Source organism: Giraffa tippelskirchi, chromosome 7 (genome assembly GCF_054371585.1).
Source record: "Giraffa tippelskirchi isolate mGirTip1 chromosome 7, T2T-mGirTip1v1.2.pri, whole genome shotgun sequence".
Taxonomy (NCBI): Eukaryota; Metazoa; Chordata; class Mammalia; order Artiodactyla; family Giraffidae; genus Giraffa; species Giraffa tippelskirchi.
In genome coordinates, this window is record NC_137281.1 from 113,069,681 (window position 1) to 113,093,302 (window position 23,622).

The 23,622-nt window shown below is 39.9% G+C and overlaps 1 protein-coding gene across 6 annotated transcripts in view; it reads left to right on the forward strand.

Annotated features, from left to right (window-relative positions):
• Positions 1–23,622, forward strand: part of MYO1E (myosin IE) — a 208,803-nt gene that overhangs the window by 109,357 nt on the left and 75,824 nt on the right. For 5 of the 6 annotated variants that reach the window (XR_014059427.1, XR_014059429.1, XR_014059428.1 and 2 more), the window contains exons 5-8: positions 11,275–11,362; positions 15,302–15,391; positions 19,691–19,822; positions 22,952–23,086. Coding sequence is in view for 3 of the 6 variants with exons in the window: in XM_081510002.1 (XP_081366128.1) it covers positions 11,275–11,362; positions 15,302–15,391; positions 19,691–19,822; positions 22,952–23,086 (445 nt within the window). In the remaining 3 variants the exon portion in view is untranslated. Of the gene's footprint in view, positions 1–11,029; positions 11,247–11,274; positions 11,363–15,301; positions 15,392–19,690; positions 19,823–22,951; positions 23,087–23,622 lie in introns of those variants that run through there. The other variant, XM_081510004.1, reaches the window with a different exon arrangement.

Genomic DNA, 23,622 nt, shown 5'->3' on the forward strand with positions numbered 1-23,622 from the left:
CAAGTTTGCAGCCATGACATGGCAGAGCTGGCTGTGGGTTCAGCTAGGGCTGAGTGCAGTGCCGCCTGCCTGAATGCATTTGTGAACAGAAAACAACACCAGCCTTCCTGGAGGCTGGAAAAGAAGTCTGCTCGTTATGCAAAGACCTTCTGCCATAACTGGAGAGACTAGGAATTTTTAGTATCATTTAACTAGAAAATTAAAAATTAATGATGATCTAATCTCTCTGGTGTTCCTTTTAGACTTTGACCTTCCGATTTCCCTGCTATATGGCCTTATCCACATGATGAAATGAATACGCTTTATTTTTTACTTATCTATTTTTAATTTTAAAATAAATTATTCATTTATTTTAAAATCTGATTATTAAACATTTTATTAAATAATGTATGTATATAAATATTTTTTTGTTTAATGCATTTCACTTTAGAGAGAAATATTTGGGATTTCCATGACAATATATATTTTATGCACTTTTAAATCTTGCTATAGAAGAAACTGAAATGAAGATCAGATACATTTACAGTAAAGAAGTATTTTAAAAGAAAATTATATTCAAGTGACAAGAAAAAATTTTGTTTTTTTAAATTAATTAATTTATTTTAATTGGAGGCTAATTACTTTACAATATTGTAGTGGTTTTTGCCATACATTGACATGAATCAGCCATGGGTGTACATGTGTTCCCCATCCTGAACCCCCCTCCCACCTCCCTCCCCTATGATTTTTTTTTTAAGTTGAAGTGTGATTGACCCACAGCACTATGTTAGATCCAGATGCACAGCATAATGATTCAGTATTTCTGTACATTACAAAGTGATAGCCATGAAATGCATACTCTTAGGTGAGACAATGCCACACATAGAACCAATATTATCAGTTCCTCCCAATCTTATGTTTTCTAAAGAGATGGATGCAGTGATAGGATGGACTGGCAGCTGACCATTTCTGGATAGAAATCAGTGTAACAGATTGAATTTTATTTTTATTTATTTAAAAAAATTTTTGGCTGCACTGGGTCTTTGTTGCTGTGCTTGGGCTTTTCTCTTGCGGGGGCTACTCTCTAGTTGCAGTGTACAGGCTTCTCATTGTGATTTCTCTTGAGCCCAGCTCTAGGCACATGGGCTTCAGTAGTTGTGGCACAGGGACTCAGTAGTTGCAGCTTGCAGGCTCTAGAGCACAGGCTCAGTAGTTGTGGCACACAGGCTTAGTTGCTCCAAGACATGTAGAATCTTCCCAGACCATGGATAAGAACCCATGTCCCCTGCATTAGCAATGGAATTCTTAACCCCTGAACCACTAGAAAAGTCCTAGCAAATTGAATTTTAAGAGAAAGAAATCAAGAAAGAAGACGGGCTGTTTTGTCAAGTAGAGACCGCCATCCAAGCCTTGGCTTTGAGTTTGTTTTTTTAAGGTGAAGTATAGTTGATGTACAGTAATGTATATATATAGGTATATTGTATAGTGATTTACAATATTTAAAGGTCATGCAGTTACTATAAAATATTGGCTATATTCCTGTATTGTATAATATATCCTTGTAGCATACTTTATACATACCAGTTTGTACCCCTTGATTCTCCTACTCCATCCTTCCCCCCCCCACTTCCCACTGATTCACTAGTTTGTTCTCTTTGTGAGTCTGTTTCTTTTTTGTTACATTTACTAGTTTTTTGTATTTATTAGATCCCACATGTAAGTGAGATCGTACAGTATTTGTCTTTCTCTATGTGACTTATTTCACTTAGCATGATGCTCTCCAAGTCTATCCATGTTGCTGCAAAGACAAAATTTCATTCTTTTTGTGTAGCCGAGTAGTATTGCATTGTGTATGTATACCACATCTTCTTTATCCATTCATCTGTTGATGGACACTTAGGTTGTTTCCATGTCTTGGCAATTTTAAATAATGCTGCAGTAAACAATGGAATACATGTACCTTTTTTTCTTTTTCTAATTGATGATATATCTATATATGTGTGTTAGTTGCTCAGTCATGTCCCACTATTCGTGACCCCATGGACTGTGGCCCACCAGGTGTCTCCACCCATGGGATTCTCCAGGCAAGAGTACTGGAGTGGGTTGCTATTCCCTTCTCCATATATTTATATATATATATATATATATATATATATATATATATATATATATATATATATGGCTTCCCTGGTAGCTCAGCTGCTAAAGAGTCTGCCTGCAATGCAGGAGACCCCAGTTCAATTCCTGGGTTGGGAAGATCCTCTGGAGAAGGGATAGGCTACCCACTCTAGTATTCTTGGGCTTCCCTCATGGCTCAGCTGGTAAAGAATCCACCTGCAATGCAGACCTGGGTTTGATCCCTGGGTTAGGAAGATCCCCTGGAGAAGGGAACGGCTTCCCACTCCAGCATTCTGGCCTGGAGAATTCCACGGACTGTATAGTCCATGAGGTCACAAAGAGTCAGACATGACTGAGTGACTTTCACTTCACTTCACTTCATATATATATATATATATAGACACACACATATATACATACATACGTATACATACACATGCAGGAATGGAATTATGGAATTGCTGGGTCATTCTATTAGAGTAGTTCTATTTTTAGCTTTCTGAAAAATCTCCAGATGTTTTCCACACTGGTTGCACCAACCTATGTTTCCACCAGCAGTGTACAAGGGTTCCCTTTTTTCTACATCCTTGCCAACACTTGTTATTTGTGTTCTTTTTGATGATGGCCATTCTGACAGGTGTGAGGTGGAAATCTCATTGTGTTTTTGATTTGCATTTCCCTGATGATTAGTGATGTGGAGCATCTTTTCATGTTCCTGTTGGCTATCTGCATTTCCTCTTTGGAAAAGCATCTATTCAGTTCTTCTTCCCATTGTTTAAATCAGGTGGTCTGTTTTTTGATCCTGAGTTCTATGAGCTGTTTATCACAGGATATTGAATATAGTTCCCTGTGCTATACAGTAGGACCTTATTGTTTATCCATCCTATTTATACTAGTTTGCATCTGTTAACCCTAAACCTCCAGCCTTTCCCTCCCCCACCTCCCTTCCCCCTTGGCAACCACAAGTCTGTTCTCTGTATCTGTGAGTCTGTTTCTGTTTTGTAGATATGTTCATTTGTGTCATATTTCAGATTCCACAAAGAAGTGATATCATATAGTATCCTCTTTCTGACTTCACTTAGTATGATAATCTCTAGGTCCATCCATGTTGCTTCAAATGACATTATTTCATCCTTTTTTATGGCTGAGTAATATGCCATCCTGTGTGTGTGTGTGTGTGTGTGTGTGTGTGTGTGTGTGTGTATGTACACATACACACTTGCCACATCTTCTTTATCAATTCTGTTGATGAATACTTGTTTCCATAGTGCTGCTATGAACATAGGGGTTCACATTTCTTTTAGAATTATGGTTTTCTCTGGATATATCTATCCAGGAGTAGGATTGCTGGATCATATGGCACTGTATTTTTAGTTTTTTAGGGAACTTCCATACTCTTCTCCATAGTTGTTATACCAATTTATATTCCCACCAGCAGTATAGGAAGGTTCCTTTTTCTGCATACCCTCTCCAACATTTGTTATTTGTAGACTTTTTAAATGATGGCCATTCTGATCAGTGTGAAGAGGGGGTACCTCATTGTAGTTTTGACTTGCATTTCTCTAATAATTAGCAACAACGAGCATCTTTTCACATGTCTGTTGACCATCTGTACGTCTTCTTTGGAGACATGTTTGTTTAGATCTTCTGCCCATTTTTCAGTTGGGTTGTTTGGTTTTTTTAACATTGAGCTGCATGAGCTGTTTGTGTATTTTGAAGATTAATCCCTTGTTGATCACATCGTTTGCAAATATTTTTTCCCAGTCTTTTTGTTTTATTTATGGTTTCCTTTGCTGTGCAAAAGCTTGTAAGTTTGATTAGGTCACATTTGTTTATTTTTGCTTTTATTTCTATTGCCTTGAGAGACTGACCTAAGAAAACGTTGGTATAATTTATGTCAGAGAATGTTTTGCCTATGTTCTCTACTAGGAGTTTTATACCACCTAGTTAATGTTATTATCACTTTTTAAAATTTGCATGCACTCATTTTCAGTAGTTTTTCAATCCTTGCTGACTAGAAATTGATGTTTCTCTGTTGCACATAATACATGTTTATCATTTTGAAGCTTGAAATAAGCTCTAAGTGCTGTTTGCATTTAGAAAAGGGAGAGATTGATTTAGACTGAAACAAATAGCAAATGTGTCCCAGAGGTCCCAAAAGTGGGACTTGCGTTGAGTCTTCCATATAGGATGGGTGGAATGAAGAAAACATTGATGGCTTGACAAATTCTGAAACCCAAACCATATAATGGGGAGGACATGAGGAGAATATCAGTGTGGTGGTTAAAGAAGATCTCCATTGACAAATGGTCCTTATAAATTACTTGAGGGCCAGAACTAGATCTCCACCTTCTGTTTCTGTATGACAGCCACATGGCATTTGTGCAGTAATGCAAGACTGGTTGATTTGGGAAGATATGGTTGATTGGGTGACATGTACCTCCTTGAATGACAGGCTGGGTAATCTACAGACAAGCTTTCGGGCCTCAGTGATGTCTTGCAGGCCTCTGAGCAGAGACACGCTACCACAGGAGGCTGGTTCACAAAGATGAGTCTATGGGTAGAAAAGAGATGGACTCTTGAGCAAATATGGAGGTCTAGTAAGATGATGAGGACCTGACCTGAGTTGGAAAGGCAAAGAGGAGACTGATGTGTGACCTTCCATAACCCTGTGAAAGAATAAAGGAGTAGAAAGTGAATGTGGACCCCAGGCAGTGTCAACAGAAAGCTACAGATAGCTCTCTTAATATCATCCCTTGTCAGTCATGAGCACCTTAAGACACAGGCAGACACCTGTGAACCCAGTAAATGAGCAACCCAAATCTGCTTTGCCCAATAGTCTTCTGTGCTCTGGAATCCAGAATTTGGATTTGTGTTTTAGAGTCACGCCTGTGGTAGCTTTGGACCTATCAGAGACATCTATGCAAATGTATTTAATAAAATAATACGGGGTAAGAAGGGAAAGTGACAAGTTTTTCTCTTATTCTTTACTATCTCTGTATCATCAGACTAGACCTTGGCACTGTAGCCAGAGGCATTTCTGCAGCCCTTGCCAACTGACTTCTGTAAAGACTTACGGGATCTTGGAGAACATTTATGTGGCAGCTTTAGTGCTGCCATCAAAAGTGAATTCCTATCACTTTTGGCCTGCATCAGCTGTTCTGGTGCATTAAAAATATATATGATGTTGATCTGAGAGCATCACATTTGGTGCAGTTTCTATTTTTTTTTTTTCCCCACATGGCGAGGCTTGCAGGATCTTACTTCCGTGACCAGGGTTCAAACCCAGACCTATGTTCAGTGAAAGCATCCTAACCACTGGATCACCAGGAAATTCCCCAGTTTCTAATATTTTTGTTTGAGATACTCTTAAGCAGCTGTTTTTATTCTGTCCTTAATGTATCCAATACCAGTTTGCAAAGTCTTGTTAGATTGTATCCTGAACATGAGGTGACTTAGCAGTAGCATCCTGAACATGTGACAAAGAAATATTTTTTAAAGAACAAATAATGATATGAGAGATGTTTTGAAGGCACATTGATAAGATTTAGTGGCTGAATTTGAGAATTTTCTTAGAGGAAAAAGAGTTCAGAAATCTTAGATTCAATAGTGACAATGTCTGCTTCAAGAAACATTTTGAGTTTGGAATCCCTAAGATTTGCAGGAGTAAAGATTAAAGACTTAAACAATTTAAAAAATTAGATCACTTCTAATATTTGACTTGTGTCTTATCTCTGCTCTCTGCCTCAGCACTGTCAAGTGTCTCATGGATTCTTGAGCTGTCTTCCTGTCTTTGATGTATTTCAGGAGCCTTTTATTATTAGCATTGGAACTCTTTCCAATTTCTTGTTTATCCCAGCACCAGCATCCTTAGAAACTCCCTGTCCCTCTGGCCTGGCTTTGGGAGGCCCAGTCATCTCACACCCTGACTATGGGATCTATGTGAGCACTGCCCTCTGTCTGCAGTCTTGAAGAACTATGGCTCAAATTTACCCTTTTATCCCAGATTCCCTGAAGATCTTACCTACCACCCTGAATTGAAGAGTGTTATTCAGGAAGCCCAGCTCATTAGCTAGTTTATATATTGTCTATAATCATAATAGTAACCCCCTTTCAAGTACTTGCTTTGTATCTCAACATCCTTTACTTGTATCATTTACAACCTAGGAAACTAGATATTTGGGCTTCCCTGGTGGCTCAGCGGTTAAAGAGTACACCCGCCAATGCAGGAGGCATGGGTTTGATCCCTGGGTCAGGAAGATCCCCTGTAGAAGGAAATGGCAACCCACTCCAGTGTTCTTGCCTGGGAAATCCCATGGACAGAGGAGCCTGGTGGGCTATAGTCCATGGGGTTGCAAAGAGTCAGACAGGACTGAGCCATTAAACAACAAACTAGGTATTATCACCCCCTTTGTTGCAGATCAGGTAATTGAGTCTCAGAGAGGTAGCAAAACATGTTAAGCATCTCACATTTGAAATGTGACAAAGCCATGTACCAAGCCAGGGCTGCCTGGCTCCACTGTTACACTCTGTCCACTTTGCTGCTCTGAGCCAGAAGGTGTCAGTTTGTCTGGTTGGTCATCTGTTACCACCCATGGTAATGTGGTGCAGTGAAAAGATCTCTGGGGTTGAGTCACAGGGCAAACTCATTATTCTGTTCTGTAGAAAGTGTGTGACTTCTGCAAGCCTCAGTCACTTCATCTGCAAAATGGGGATTAATGTTGTTGGTGTTCAGTTGCTAAGTTGTGTCTGCCTCTTTGTGACCCCGTGGCCTGTAGCATGCCAGGTTTCCCTGTCCTCCACTGAGGAATACAGGGAAAGTTGTTGAATAAGAAATACACATAAAAAATTTTTTTAACTGTTAAGGAGTGATGTATTAAAATATCTGTTTTAATAAAGAATTCCTTTTACTGTAGTAACAGTAAAAGAAATTGTAGAGCTACTAAGTAGCTGAGCTGGGGCTCAAACTTGATGTTCAGACTAAACACTGGGTTTTTCCTATTGCATCAGGCCTGGGCCAAGATGAGCATTGCCCTGGGGCCATTTTCTTGGCAGACTCTAGGTGATCTGCTTGACAATACTAATTGATTTGGAAGAAGTCAGTCTTACTTGTCCTCATTATATTAATAAATTTTTATCATTTGCTCAGTCATTTCTGCTTGATTTTGTATTTTATGCATTCAGCCATTGCATGTACTTGAGGCTTATATTTTTCAGTGTTACCACAGGCTCTGACAGATCACCCCTTTCTCTCCAGCCCTGGAAACCTTCAGATAGGCAAACTAAAACCACAAAATTTTAGTTTGCTTTCCAATCTCCTTTGGAATTTGTGTTATTTCTCATCTTCTGGATTCTTTTAGTCACTAATATGTCTATCCTTTATAACTCTAGAATTACAAAAAAATTTTTAACTCTCACTGTGTTTTTTACCCTTGGATTATACCTTCTGAAATAGGAGTCAAGTTTAATAATAATATGTATATGTATGTGTGTGTGTGTGTGTATATGTGTATATATATATATATGTGTGTGTGTGTGTGTGTATATAGATAGACAGATAGATAGATAGATATATAAAGTCAGGTATAAGAAAGTAGGACCCAGTGGGAATTTTTGTAACTTCATTATCTTATCAGTCATTCATTCTAGACAGGAATGTCACCCTCTAATGCTTGCCTACACACACACATCCTTCCTCCCTCCCTCCCTTAGCTGGCTAACTTTAACCTGTCTCATTGAGATGTAAGTAGTGTGACTTGACTTAGCTTATGAATTTTTTTAGGAATCTTTTCCTAATACATACTCAGAAATCCCTAACCCTGTACCCATATCTCCATGGTGTTACCACAGCATCAGTGCATTTGACCTCCTCTGGTGCAGTAGGCTCCTCTCATTCCAGGAGACCCATCTCATTCCAGCCCCAGCCAGCCCTTTGCATGAGGAGGCATTTAGTGCTTGTTGGGTAAACAAATGCACATACAATTTTTGTTTAAAATTTTTATCCTTTATAACGTGCAAATAAGTGTAAAATTGGCAGAGCAACATTTCAGTTACATTAACTTGAACAGTTATAAGGGAACAAAAGCTAGTGTGGTAAGAACCAGAAGAAATTTTTTGAGACTGGCAAGGGGGAGATAGAAGGAATGGGTGACTACTTATTCTATGAGATGTCACCCCTCAAAATAAGGCTGAGATATTTTTAAATTTGCTAGAATCAGTTGAAGTGAATTGAAAACACCATTCATTTTTAAACGAAGAATAACTTTCACACTAAGAATAGCAATTATAGTCTCTGAATCCAGTTATTAGTGTATCATTGTAAATAATCCCCCCTTACCCTGAACATTCTTTCCATTTCTTTGATACGTTAGCAAATGTAAGAACTAGGGGGTTTGTTAGAAATTATTTCTAGGCCCTATCCTTGGAGACTAGGATTCAGCAGGTCTGAAGACAGACCAGACATGGGCACTTCTTTAAGTACTTTGAGGATTGTGGTAGGCTGCTGGACTTAGGGACCACTGGGGCATTTTTCTAATTTTAAGGCACATACATTTCTGGAGTATTTTTTGGTCCACTTTGAAAGTCCAGTGAAGGCAATTAAGAAAGATTGCTTATAATCATAAGCAGAGCAAATTGCTCTCATTGCTATGAGATACAAAGCAGCTAATTTCAGGTATGCTATATAATCTGTCTGATACCTTCACATTCTTTTAATGCGGATTTTTAGTCCAGGGAAAGAAAATGTTTTCTCTCAAAGGGACAACATAATTACCGTTATATATGTATTATAAGCTTCAAGTAATTATGTAACATTCCATTCTTATACCATATTCTGAGCAAAGTACTGGCCTCTGATCAATAAAAGTTCTTTTTATGGGTCTGTAAATTGAAACCAAGAAATGAAAATTCCGATCAGTGTTCAGCCAGACTAATTATTTTAAATCTTCTGAAAAATATCACAGTTACTGAGAATGTAGATATTCTATTATTGTACCCGGCCTACTTATTTTAATACATGAAACGAGTCACTTTCATTATTCTTCCCTTTCAACAAAAGACACAAAATATTTTATGTCTAATCACAGCATTAGCCAGAGAAAGAGTGGGGGCATCACTGTATGAAAGTATACAGTAATTCTAATAGGATTTATTGTTTTGTTTTGTTTTTTCTTTTCTCTTTCACATACACACAGCTTTCTCTAAGGAATTCTAAATGTGAAAGTTGTTTACTTGTGACATAGAAATAATCTAAAGAAACTAATCCTGTTGATTCTCATTGTGATGTGTAATCTCACTTTTTCTGGAAATGCTGTTTTAAAAAATATGAAATATATGGTTAATTGCTTCTTTTAAAACTTTAAACATTAAGAGAAATCACATCAAATGAAACAAGAGTCACCCAAATACCAGCTGCCCAACAAGTCAGGACTATTTTTTGCCTTGTTCCATTGTGGTTCTTGTCCATTCATTATTTTTGCCTAGTTGTAAACTTGTAGTAGGTGCAGTGTCTTCTGCTTATGTTGCCACTTAACATTAACTGCATTGCCTTTGTGTTGCCATACAGTTTTCTATTTATTTTGTATGTCTGTGTAATATTATATGAGCTTCCCAGGTGGCGCTGGTGGTAAAGAACCACCTGCTGATGCAGGAGACCATATAAGAGATGTGGGTAGGCTGGTTGTACCATCGTACTCTTGGACTTTCCAGTATTCTTAAATGTTCACGTTATTTACAACATTATAAAATGGAGTTTCATTGTTGATAAAACCTATGCTTCAAATGAGTGAGAGTGCAGATTTTGACTTTGGATCTAAGGTATAAATCCTCTGATCACATGGGCCATTTGAACAGATAACTTCCTCATGGCACTGAAATATTTATTATACCTACTTGTGCCTGTGAGTAAGCATGGCTTCTGTAATCGGTGTGACACATCATCCCAGGCTCACTGGCTTTCTATTTGCCACCATATCTTATGAAATATCAGTTTGGTTTCCGTATTCATGTGACCTGGAAGTCAGGAACTGAATATTAGGATGCTGAATGAGTTTGTTGATGGAGTTAGACCTTTAGAAGACCTCACAGAGGATGGTTCTCTCATTCTTTCCCATAATCTCTCTAATTAAACATATATTAGTCCAAAGAAATTCAACCACAGAAAGTGTCTTTTGAACTCACAGCACCCTCAATTTTTCATACTAAATTTCACCATTATTTTATACAATACAGAGTTTTTCCTCTAACTAATTCTATCATGGTAACACAAAGGCCACCTGTAGAGAAACGAGAAATCTGACTGACTTAAGCTTGTTTTGAATTGAGGTCGTCATCAATTCAAGGGGATTTTGAAGGAAGAAATGGGGATTTTGAAGATCTGACTCTATGGTGCTAACAAAAGGCTTTCCCTATGCAGTAAGGCCACCAAGCGGAAGCAGTCTTTGTTATGCAGGATGTGATTAATATTACCTCATCATTTAATTTTAGAACTTGAAAATAAAGTTGCTTGCATCAGTTCTCGGTTCATGGCGCATGGTTTGAAACCTGAGCATATCTACTTTTTTTTTTTAATTAAGAAGAAATACATGATTACTAAAAGTTTAGAAAATAATGAACTGAAAGAAGTCTCCCAGGGTATCTTTTCCTTTACCAAAACCTCTGCTAATCTTTTGTGATTGTAGTTCTAGCCTTTTTTTTTTTTGAATGTGATTTTTTTCTTTACAGTTTTTTACATATAATTTGAATCTGATTTACTTCACATAACATTACTTTGTGTGCTTTATGCCCCCCCACCAGTGTTTACAGTCTTGCTGTCAGTTGTAATCTGTTTAGTCTGTCCTTCTGATGTTCTGTAATGTTCCTAATCATGTCTCCTATTATTGGGCATTTAGAATGCTGGACGGTCTCTCCCATCACAGTGGTGATTATCAGGTCACCAGCCCACACACCATGTTAATAGTGATCATACAAGTCACAGAGGTAACCTGATCCTGCTGTGATTTAACTGTGATTAAATCACTGGTTGTGATTTAGTCTCAACCAGTTCTGTGATTTTTAACCGAGTTCCTTTCTACCAGTTTTCTTCTTCAGTTTTATTTGGGGGTGGGGAGTCTTTTCAGAGGAGAGGGAGCTGGTCATGAGCCACTTCATAGGTGAGTCTTTTTGTCTCTCTTTCTTTAGTGGTGAAAGTGGTGCTGGAAAGACAGTGGCTGCCAAATACATCATGAGTTACATCTCCAGGGTGTCTGGGGGAGGCCCCAAAGTCCAGGTGAGTTGGTGCTGTGGCCCATTTTGAGACTTGGTGCTGAGCCAAAGGACAAGGCTCTGTTTGCTGTTTGAAAAAGATTTTTTCTTCCGCAGAGAAGACACTGGTTTTATAACCAAGAAACTGGAAATCTGCAGAGAAACAGTGTATTATGAGATGGAGATGCCTAATATATAATTAATATTGTATACAGTCTAGGAGAAGGTCATAAATCCAAAAGGAAAATAAACACAGGGCATGAAAGCCATCTCATAGAAAAGGAAATATAAATGACTCATAAAACATGTGGCTTCCCTTGTGGCTCACCTGGTAAAGAATCCGCCTGCAATGCAGGAGACCTGGGTTCGATCCCTGGGTTGGAAAGATCCCCTGCAGAAGGAAAAGGCTACCCACTCCAGTATTCTGGACTGGAGAATTCCATGAACTGTATAGTCCATGGGGTTGCAAAGAGTCAGACACGACTGAGCGACTTTCATTCACTCAGAACATGAAAATATGCTCACCCCCATGATAGTAAGAGAAATGCAAATTAAAACTACATTGAAAAACTGTCAGAATAACAAACTTTTTCTAGTGTTTAAAACACTCTGTTGTTAAAAATATAGGGGCATTGGCCCTCTCACACGTTACTAGTGGGAACACTTCTGTGGAGGACATGTCGGCAAAGTTTTTCAAATCTATAAGCAAACACCCTTGACTCATCAGTTCTGCTTGGGAGAATTTATCCTTTAGGTGTCCTGAAATGTATGCAAAATGATACATGTATAAAGTTCTTTGATGTGGCATTTTTTGATGATGGAGAATACTGGAAACAAATATTCATCAGTTGGTGACTGGGGAAATAATTTGTGGTTCATAATAGACTAGAATATTATGCAACCATAAAAATGAAGCTTCATGTACTGATAAGGATTGATCTCCAAGATATATCATGAATTGAAAAAAGCAAAGCTCAGAATGTTGTATATAATGTGCTACCATTTGAAGAAAAAAGAGCATGATTTATAAAACATTTGTTTAGATATGTATAACATAGCTCCAGAGGGATACACATGAAATCGATAAGTGATTTCTCCAGGAGGAAACTGGGAGACTAGGGGAGAGGCATTTCTCCATGTAGACCCTTGTGAACCTTTTATTTCTTATCTTATTGATAGGTAAGAGGTGGATTTATTTAGAAAGATATATACTCCATAGGCAGCATGCTGGCCATCACAGAAAGTGAGAGTGGTTGTGAACCTTTGATTTTTGAACCATGTGAATACATCTCCAATTTTAAAAATTTGCAAAAATTTTAAAATACAGAAAGGAAAGAAAGAAAGAAGGATTAGAGTATTAACGGAAAACATTAGGAGAAGGGGGGAAACCCAGAGAATGAGGACACAGGAGAGGGATAAAGAAAAGGATGGGCTTCCCTTGTAGCTCAGACGGCACAGAATCTGCCTGCAATGCAGGAGACCCAGATTTGATCCCTGGTTCGGGAAGATCCCCTGGAGAAGGGAATGGCAACCCACTCCAGTATTCTTGCCTAGTGAATTCCCTGGACAGACCATGGGGTCGCAAAGAGTTGGACATGACTGAGCAACTAACACACACACACCAGTATGGCAGAGATGGGGCAGATTCAGGAGGACAGTATGAAGAAAGGGGTAGATGCGCCTCATCTGTCTTTAGATTTACTCATTGTGGTAGTGAAAGCAGCATCAGCAGGACTGGGGAAGCCTATCCCCAGAGAGCAGTGGATGATGGTGATGAAGACTAAGGTCAACAAGAACTGCCCAAACTCACAGTGCTCATCACTTGCACAGACCTCTGGGAACTTTTTTTTAAATTAGAAATCATGATCCAAGGTAGATTTCACCCTGAAGATTAATTTCTTAGTTGGAATCATTTAATATGATGTTATTGCCATAGTCAGCTGTAGACTTTAAAAAGACACATTGAAATTCTCTTCCTTATGGCTTTGTCTACTAAATCAATAGTGTTCCATTCTGTCCTGAGATCAGAATGCTTCAGGCAGAGGCCAGTATTCTTACGTAGAGTAGAAAGGTCTTAGAGTGGCCTCCTTTGCCGAATGAAAGGAAAATCTAGAGTAGCACCGTCCAGTAGAAAGATGCTGCGTGTCACATGCATAATTTTAAATTTTTGAGTAGTCACATAAAAAAAGTAAAAAGCATAAGAAATTAACTTTTAAAATATATTTCAGTTAACCCACTATATCCCCAATACTATTTCAGTCTATAATTACTAATGGATTAATGGGATACTCTACATTCTTTTGCATCCTACATCTTTGGACTCCAGTGTGTATTCTGCACTTACAGCACATCCCAGTTGGGATTGGCCATGTTGCATGGGCTCAGCAGCTTCCATGTTGGACAGCGAGTAAAACTCTAGGGCTTAAATTGATGTGGTCCAGTCCATATGCTTTTCTCCATTTGTGTGACCATACCCTGTCTCTAGAAGATGGACATGGAGCCAGAAATCCAGGATACTCTTTTGTGTGTGGCCTGCTTTTTTAATTTGCTCTTTCTTTTTTCCCCCTGTATGCTTACCACATGCCACGAAATTCTGTTGGCCATCTTGATAGTGGATGGATGGATAGATGGATGAATAGATAGATGGATACATGCAAAAGGTTTTCAGTTTAAAAGTCAGTAATTAAAGAGGGAAAGAGACAAAGAAGAGCTTTTCTTTTTTTCTGTCCCTACAAGGAAGTGGTGGAGTGTTGATAAATGGTGTAGGGAAGTTTGGCCAGCAAACAACAAATACAAAAGATTAATGAAGACCCACAAAGTCAAAATTATTTTATGAACAAAAGCAAATTTCATATAAATCCATGAGTTTTTAAAGGAAAATAGGCTGCTTAGAAATATCTTTCTAAACTCTGAAATGGATTCCATGGAGGAACCACCCATAATTTGCTCTGTGTGCCCATTGCTAATGACATGTGCCCAGTGGATGGAATTCCAGTTCTTGTTGCTCTTCAGAATGTTCAGGGGGTGCCAGAGAAGCACTTTGGCTGTTGCAGAGTCAATTAGTGGTTAGTGCCTTCATCTCATCCGATTTGCTATGGACGACAACCTTGTGGCCCAACTGCAGACACTTAATGTTGATTTTTCTCTTCCTGTTTTCCTATGAGGACAATGATACAGAACTCTTGGCTTGAAATTAGTCAGTAGCTAAAGAGCACAAGCCAAAGACTTGTTATTTCTGGAACATGTTTAACCATAGCATGTGAATAATTAGAAGTACAAGGAATGACTCACTGGTTCAAAACCTTCTCCAACATCAACTCGTATCTGTTGAGCTGTCTTGCCCATGGGGTGTTTTATACTTTTCAGTCTGACACTGAATTGGGGTATATGAAAACCAAATTCTTCCCCTCCAATAGGCCAGGAATTGTTCCACCCAATCCAGTGTTGATCCTTGTTGCTCAAATGGGGCTCTATACGGACAAAACCAGCAAAAGCAGGGACACCAGGGCTAGAAACGTGGACTCTTGGGCCCCAGCTCAGACCTACTGAGTCAGTATTTGCATTTTAACGAGATTTCTAGGTGATTCAGGCACATGAAAGTTTGGGAAGCACAGGTCTGTGTGTCTGTAATGTTGTTAAGGGAGGAAAAACTATTTAATTTCCTTCAAGGTAACTCTCATTTGCAGTGAAGAGGGGGATGCACTAGGTGGGGACAGAAGTTGGGTAGAACAGGAGTAGGGATGATTAAGAATCTGGTCAGAAGACCAGAAGATACCAACATGACCACAGCAACGGGGCCAGGTCTGTTGAGAGGAAAGAGTAAACCCTCCAGAAATCCCAGGGACTTGGATTTGAGTCCTCTCACCCTTACCACATTCAGAAACCAGGTCCTCGGGCAAGTCTGGCCTTTCACTGCTGGATAGGTGTTCACATCTTCCTAACTTTGTTCTTTCTGCTGTAACAGCACGTCAAGGATATCATCCTGCAGTCCAACCCACTGCTAGAAGCCTTCGGGAATGCCAAGACGGTCCGGAACAACAACTCCAGCCGATTTGTGAGTTTCTTTCCTGTGATAGAGAGTGCCACCTGATTGATGTTGTTGACATTCCTGATTTAAGTTCTGTGTCCCCAAGGAAATAGGGGTTTTTCACACATTATCAGGAGGCCGCCTTTTTGAGCTTTTTTACTTTTCTCTAGCGGTGAACCGTCAGGCTTCAGTTCACCCTTTGACTAAAGTTCTTTTTGAGCCTTGGGGATATAAATAAGATAATTTTTGAAACCAGTTCTCAAGTTGCCTTCCTAAGGAAAGTGGAAGTGTCACCTTTGGTCTTGGAGAAGTTTCTTTGCTTTGGGCACTGGAGAAAAGGCCTTCTTTCCCAACTGAAGAACTCAGGAGACTAGATCCCAGGTCTTATTGTCAAAACAAGGTCACCCTGTTTTGCTTTGTAGATCTGTGGACCCTGGAGGGGGCACTTCGATCCAGCACCTTAGAGAGAAACTTCTTCCTGTCTGTCGGCCAGAGGGAGCTGACTGCTTACCCTACCCCTCTTGGCTTTGTGTGTGGGTGTTTGGCATGTTCTTGTAACATAATGACATGCCAGAGTGACTGACCTTAGCCTACATATTGCTCCTACCTGGCCTGCTTACCGAAGGTAATGAAAATATCAGCCGAATGCCTTGAATGCCGAGTTAGACGTTTTTCTGTCTGAGTGTCTCCCAAGGGGGTGAACTGGAAGGCTGGCAAGGATGAATACGAATATATTCCCTTTGACAAAAAGCCACGTTTACAGAGAAGTGAATGTTTGCTCAGTAGCTTTGATTTATGTAGATTTTGTATCTTATCTCAACCATAGATTATGTCTGGCAGTAAAGCACTTAGGGAACCATCTGTGATGTGGATTCTGTTCCATTTTAAAATAAATAAGTGAGAATTTTGGAGAAAAGCGATTTCTTTTTTATCCTTCTGTTTTAGAAGGAAGCTTCTATTTCCAAGAGAATTCTTACTCAGTTTTCATGGAGTAATTGTTAAGCTCCCTGGTGAGTTTTATCTGTCAGAATTGCCCTTACTTTCCTCACTGTTTAATACTATTTGAACTATTTACTCATTTGTTCTCAAATTTTTCTGCTCAATGCCAGGGCTATGTTATCTTGAAGTTTGTAGGTAACGAAATAGGAAAGAAGATGTGAATGAATTTTTCACTGGATCTTTTCTTCCATGATTGTCAATCTCATTCTGCCTTATAAAAATGGATTTGAGCAAATTTAACTCTCTAGCTACCCAGCTTCCTTCTTTTGCCTTCCTTACTGAGTAGAAAAGTAACCAAATCAGTATTTCCCTTGATATTTCCAATATAAAATTATTCTTTTGTCTTTGGACAAGGAGACTATAGCAGTCAGTTTTTGTAAAGAAAAGCAAAAATACCCAGAATTTATTATTTTTCTGATAACAGAATTTCATACAACCCTGATGGAATGGTGGGAAAGTGTACAGAAAGGCAGTACACACACACACACACACAGATATGCACATATGCACACGTGCATACACACAGCAAAATGTGATGGGGCATCAAAAGATGTGCTCATTAGTAATGAGAGAAATGTAAATTAAAACCATATATCATTTTTGGTCTCTCAGATGGTGAAACATTAAGGAGGAAGACACTGTTAGTTAAAGACTGACATCTTCTCCCAGGAGAGCAATTTGGCAGTTCTTATCAAAGTTTAAAATGCTCATTGTCTTTGACCCAACAATACTTTTAGGGTATAATATCCATGTTCCCTGTTAATAATAATTTATTTTAAAAGATATCCATAATGTATTATTAATTTTTTTGAAGAGGTTATAGGACAATATCTATAATATGGTCCCATTTTTATTTTAAAATGCACATTTATATAAAGCATAATTAAGGTATCTGCAAATCGATGTTTGAATATACTATTATAGTGATTAGTAGGAGGAGGTAGAAGTGCTTCAGGGTGGGATTACGAAGTTTCGAAAACTGTATTATGAAATATTTCAAACACTATTTTGAAATACAACAGTGAACGTTGAGGTACCCAGTACCTAATTTAAGAAATAAAACATTACCAAGAACTGAGGTTTCTTTTCATTTATGAATTAAAATATCATATCCTCTCTTTATATAGTTTCCTCCTTCCCTCAGGCTGCTTACAACAAAACTAAACTTTTTGATCTCTCATGAGGGATTTTTGCCTTTTAAATTACAATTTTGAGTTGTATATAAGCATTTCCGTTACATTAGAGAAGTGACTCTCAAACTTGGCCACATATGAAGAACACTCAGGTGGACTTCCCTGGTGGTCCAATGGTTAAGAATCCACCTGCCAGTGCAGGGGACACGGGTTTGATCCTAGATCTGGGAAGATCTTGCATGCCGCGGAGCAGCTGAGCCCGTGTACCACAACTACTGAGCCTGTGCTCTAGAGCCCGGGAGCTGCAACTACTGAAGCCCACACACCCTAGAGCCTGTGCTCCACAACAAGAGAAGCCACTGCAATGAGAAGCCCTTGCATCGAAACAGGAGAGTAGCCCATGCAGCAGTGAAGATCCAGCACAGTCAAAAAACACAAACCAGGGACTTCCCTGGTGGTCCAGGGGTTAAGAATCTGCCTTGCATTGCAGGGGACATGGGTTCGATCCCTGGTCAGGGAAGTAAGATCCCACGTGCCGTGGAGCAAACAAGTCTGCCAGCCACAACTAGAGGGTCTGTACCTCACAACAAAAGATCTTGCATGAGGCAATGGAGATCCCGTGAGCCACAACTAAGACCTAACACAGTCAAATAAATAAATAATTTCTTTAAAAAAAAACAACAAAACACAAACCAGCCAGCCAGGCCTCTTACAGCTACTCATGTCTGGGTGCCAGTCCCTAGCAACTGATTTACTTGTCTGGAATGGCATCAGGCAGCACTTCTTAAAGGCTCCCAGGATCTTTCTAGTGGGCAGCCAAGGTTGTGAACCATTTCCAGAAGAACTTGAGAGTTTGCCATTTACCAAATCTGCCCTTCGTGGCTTTGACATCCTGTTTTGTTTCATTTCTTTCCCTACATTGATAGGGAATGGTGGTGGGGTGATGGGGTCAGACACAAATGGACACTGAATTATTCCCTGCAGAACATGCGCAAAGGGAAAGGTGGAGAAGGATGGCCATGGAAGGAGGCACGAAGGGCCTTGTTGAGCAGACTTCGTCATGAACCACTGTGGTTCGGGAGAGCATTCGTTTGTGGTCCTCCTCTATGTCTGCTGCTTCAGGATGTTTGTCTTGGGGTTTATTTTTGGGAGAGGAAAGAGTCAGCAGATTAAGACAAATAGACAATTAGACTGTGGCTTTCTTTTGAAGCCTTTTTGATACCTGAAATCGACATTAACTTAGCAGAAACATAGCAGGTACTAGGTGCTGTCCACAGGAGGAAAAAAACGCAGTGTGTTTTTCTTCTCCTTAGTGAGTTACTAGTTCTGGTCGGAGACTTGTGGCTTGGCAGGCTGTATCCCTGAGATGGTGGACTTCATCAGCATACACATTTAAAAAATATTAAATGCAAATGCAGTTAGGCTGGGCATGCTCTCCAGTCTGACCCTAGGTCACACCACTCCCTAAAACCCACATTCTCATCTTTTTCTTCATTTAAATTTACACTCCTGGACCCTTCTGAGGACTGAAGAGAAACTAAATTGTAGTTTTAAAAAAAATTACTAAACAAATCTGGATACCTTTTCAGCTACAGTCCAGGGTTTTATTCTCTTTTGTTCCCTATTAGCAGTCATTTAAAAGGAAATGTTAACAAGAACAACAGTGACAAAAACCCCCACACCCACAGCTAGCTGGAAAGAACTTATAAAAGTATTTTTATTTCATGTTAGCATATTAGATGCTCCTGGGATAAAAAGAAATTGTTTTTGCTCAAAGCCATAAAAATAAGGCTCTCAGAGGGAAAATTTGATTTCCTTTAAAAGAGGCTGGCAGAGTTCACTCTTGTTAGATCAAGGGGACCATGTGATTTTTCTGTCCTATTCTTTACAGCTTCTGGTTTAGCAGGCAAGCACCTACTAAGGGAAAAGGGGAAGGAATATAGTGAGTATATCCATATTTAGTCAGGTTAGAATGATAGATTCTCTCTTTCAATACAGAATTGTATGATTGGACAAAGGCACAGGTTATTGTCTGATAGGAAACAGTGAGGAAGTCTAGACCAGAACTGGGAATAATTCAGAACATATCTCTCATTAATGAATTTCCTTGAATTATATGCTGTATCCCAAGCCTATTTGGAACATCATGTTTTTGTTCACCGACCATTAAAGGAAGTCCCTAATTTTCTTGCAGGGAAAATACTTTGAAATCCAGTTCAGTCCAGGTGGGGAACCAGATGGTGGAAAGATCTCCAACTTCCTTCTGGAAAAATCTAGGGTGGTGATGAGGAACCCTGGCGAGCGGAGTTTTCACATATTTTACCAGGTTTTCCTTTATATTATTTCTTTCCTACTTCTCTATTCCTTCTCCATATTTAAAATGTTCTTCTCTTGGTCCTCAGGTCCGCAGGGTGAGATAGTCTAGTCTGGCCAGCCCAGGAGTCTTTATTAACTCAGAATGTGCAAGTCAGTGTGCGAAAGAACTGTGAGGATGCCCTTACCTGCAGGCAGAATAAGGTCTAGCTGGGGTGAGAAGACAAAAATTTCCCTAAAGTAAAATAATCAATAAAGTGTTGACACACTTCAGAACAAAAGTAGGGATGTTTGATTCTTGGCTAAATAGGAGATCACGAGGAGAGATGTAGCTGGGACAATAAAGAGAGCTTTCAAGGGGGCACAAGATGATGTGGAGGAGAGGTTGACTCAGGTTGAGTCAGATGGTCTGAACAAAGCAAGGAGGGAGGGATGGGGAGCTGGGGAGATGGGAGAGGTAGAGGGGAGGGGATGGGTAAGCTAATGAATGAGCCAGGCTCCAGCCGGATTGCAAGGGCAGAGGTCTCCAGAAGGTGAACTGTGGGAAGAAAGACTTGAAAAAAGACTTGAGGTATTTCTTGCCAGGTCAAAAAGTTTTGGCTTAGACTCTCAGAAGCCATGGAGAGTTTGGGGTTAGAGCAGTCAGCCGGATGCTTTTAAATTATGTTCCAGGCTTCAGCAATCATTTGTTTCAACTATTTTTTTTTAATGATTATTGATTTTTATTGGAATATAATTGCTTTGAATGTTTTTTAACATTCAACTATTTTAACATTTAATTTTAACAATATTTTAACATGTTATTTTAACATTTTAAGTATTTGAAAGTGTAATGATACCATAAACAATTTTTTTTAATGTATGAATTTTTGTATTAGTACTTCATGTACCGGGGACCCACATTAGATTTTCTTTGAAGAATTGGCTGCAACTGCTAGTTTTTTGTTGTTGTTGTTAGAGTTTGACGATTATTGAATTTGAAGGAAGTTAAGCTATGTTGATTGCTCACATTTCAGTCTTTTCAGTTATATAGACATGTTAGGTGATGGCAAACAGTTCTTCTGGTTAGAATCTATTGGTTTAAAATATCCGTAAATGACCAAAAGCTTCTGTCAATTCAGTAATGCTTTTAATTGTATTAGTCAAAGCACCATGTACAGGTCTTTGAAAAGTGATTTCATGTATCACACACACTATATTATTTATTGAGCACTGGACAGAAGTTCATAATTATTTCCCAGATGCTGTACTTTAAATGCCAGCCCTACCCCCCTTCAGAATCCTCTGCCCACAAGTTGGAAAACCCCAGCCTGGAGACTGGGGAAATGATGAATTCAGGCTAAGACAGAGTTTAAGATTCTGACATAAAAGTGATAGTCGAAGCTGTGAAATAGGTGAGAGTCCTGTGGGAATGAATGTGGAGAGAAAAGCCATGCCCATTTAGGACTTGGGGACCTGGAGACCACCTGTGGGATGAGGGAGGCATTGAGGAGCCAGGAAAGTAGTCAGAAATCCTGCAGTGTCACCGAAGCCAGGGGAAGCTTGCGGGGTGCAGGGCAGAATCACATATTCAGAGCTTGGGGGAGAAGGATGAGGCAAGGGCCTGGGGACCAAGCAAGGCCTGGTGGCTTCAGCCACTGGAAAGCAGCAGAATGGTGAGGGGGAGGAAGAAACCAGATGAGGAAGGAGAGGAAGGAGATTCTGTAGCTTGAAGGATTTCAGAGTCAAGGAAAAGCTTCTAAAGAAGACAAAGAAGCATTTGACTGTAGATTGGAGAGAAAGAAAGGGATGTGTGAACATTCGGGTGAAGGGAGTACATGATGTGGGTGGGAGGAGACTGAGACAGAGATGGAAGAAGTTCTTCTATAGACAAAAACAAAACAAAACCAAAAGAAAAAGGAATAGAGTGGTACAAAAAGATTTTAAGGAGATAGGGGGAAAAACTAAGGGAACCTGATGTAATAAGATGACCAAGAACTTCTCCATAATGGAGATGAGGTTCCCTGTTTGAAGGGTGTGAAGCTGGGGTGACATGAGGAACTAAACCAAGATGACGAAGTGTGGATGGGGGTGGGGGCCAGTGGGGGCTGGCACTGGCTTGCATGGACTGTGTGCATTTCTTCCTTCAGTGACATTTCTTGGTAGTTTGAAATCAGTCATGGTAGGAGTATTTACACCACCCAAGTCAGCATCTGCTACAAATTCATTCCCCACCCCCACTTCAAGAATGGACTGTTGAGGACTTCCCTGGTGGTCCATTGGTAAAGAATGCACCTGCCAATGCAGGGAACACAGGTTTGATCCCTGGTGCAGGAGGATTACCTGTGCTGTGGGGCAGCTAAGCCCGTGGTGCCACAAACACTGAGCCCATGCTCTGCAACAAGAGAAATCACCACAATGAGAAGCCCAGGCACCACAACTAGATAGAAGGCCTGCACTTGCCGCAACTGGAGAAACCCATATAGCATAGCCAGCAAAAGAGAAAATGGATTGTTGAACATTTTCTCGCACACCTATAGGGCCCTTGCTCAGAACTAAGGTAGATACCAGAGATAGAACAGAAAGCCAAGGGACAGGACACCAGCGTGGGGGACCTGAGGCTGTACTTGAATATGCACCGTGCTATGAGAAGCATGGAGAGTCTGGCTGCCCTTTAAAAAGCCTTGTGCATTGACTCACGTTGTACAGCAAAAGCTAACACAAGGTTGTAAAACAAATATGCTCCGATTAAGAAAATAAAAAAATACGAGTTTGACTCCACCAAAAATAAAAAAAGAGCCATGTGAAAGTTGAGCAGGAACAAAGTAGTTATAATCTGGCTTGCTTTCCACTGTTCAAGGGATCTCACCAGTGTAACTGTGCAGTTCTGTGTGTCAGATAAGGGAAAATTCTCAGCCCTTGAAGGTCTAATCAGAGTTAAGAACTAGAATTTGCAGAGGTGATTTGGGGCTACTACACAGAGAGCAGATATTCTGAAGCCCCTTCATATTTTTGAGACCAGGACCATCCATCCATTTAGGAAGCAGGGGTAGAAGGTCTGATCGCCTGGACTCCGGGGGTGGTGGGTGGTAGCGGGACCCGTGTGGTACCTTTGCCTGATCCATAGGCTCCACCACACACATGCTGCTTTCTCTTGCTCCAGCTTATTGAGGGCGCCTCCCCAGAGCAGAAGCATGGCCTGGGCATCACCACCATGGACTATTATTACTACCTGAGCCTCTCGGGGTCTTACAAGGTGGATGGCATTGATGACAAGAAGGAGTTTCAGGAAACTCTGGTAAGTGCTGGTGCAGGCTGGGCATGATCTGACATCTAGACCAGGTGTTGTCTATGGCAGAAGGGGCAGGGGAGGTGAACAAAGCAAAGAGCAGCCTGAGACATCACCTCTTTCTGCTGAAAGTGCTCCATTTCTTAAAACACACGTGTAAACACCCTTAAATAGCCATTGGCCCAATTGCCAGAGGACCACTTAATGATTAAACATGGGTAATAAAAAAGTTCATCATTATCCCTCTCTAGGTGTTCTGATTCACATAAAAACTATTTTCAGTAATGCATTTACCATACCTGTTTGCCGAAAGCTTACACAGTTGTTGAGCTGTTTCCTTACAAAGACAAACCAAAAACTGTTCTTATGATTTTAATCGGTTTTAGAAATCTTAGAACACCTTCAGTCTCATCTCCACCTCAGTATTTACAGGTCAGAGGGCAAGCCCTACTCCATTCTTTTCACATTGTGTATACGTTATGGTACACACTGTGAAATCAGGTAGATTATTGAGGGTTCACATCCTTGGGGAAACAACTTACTAA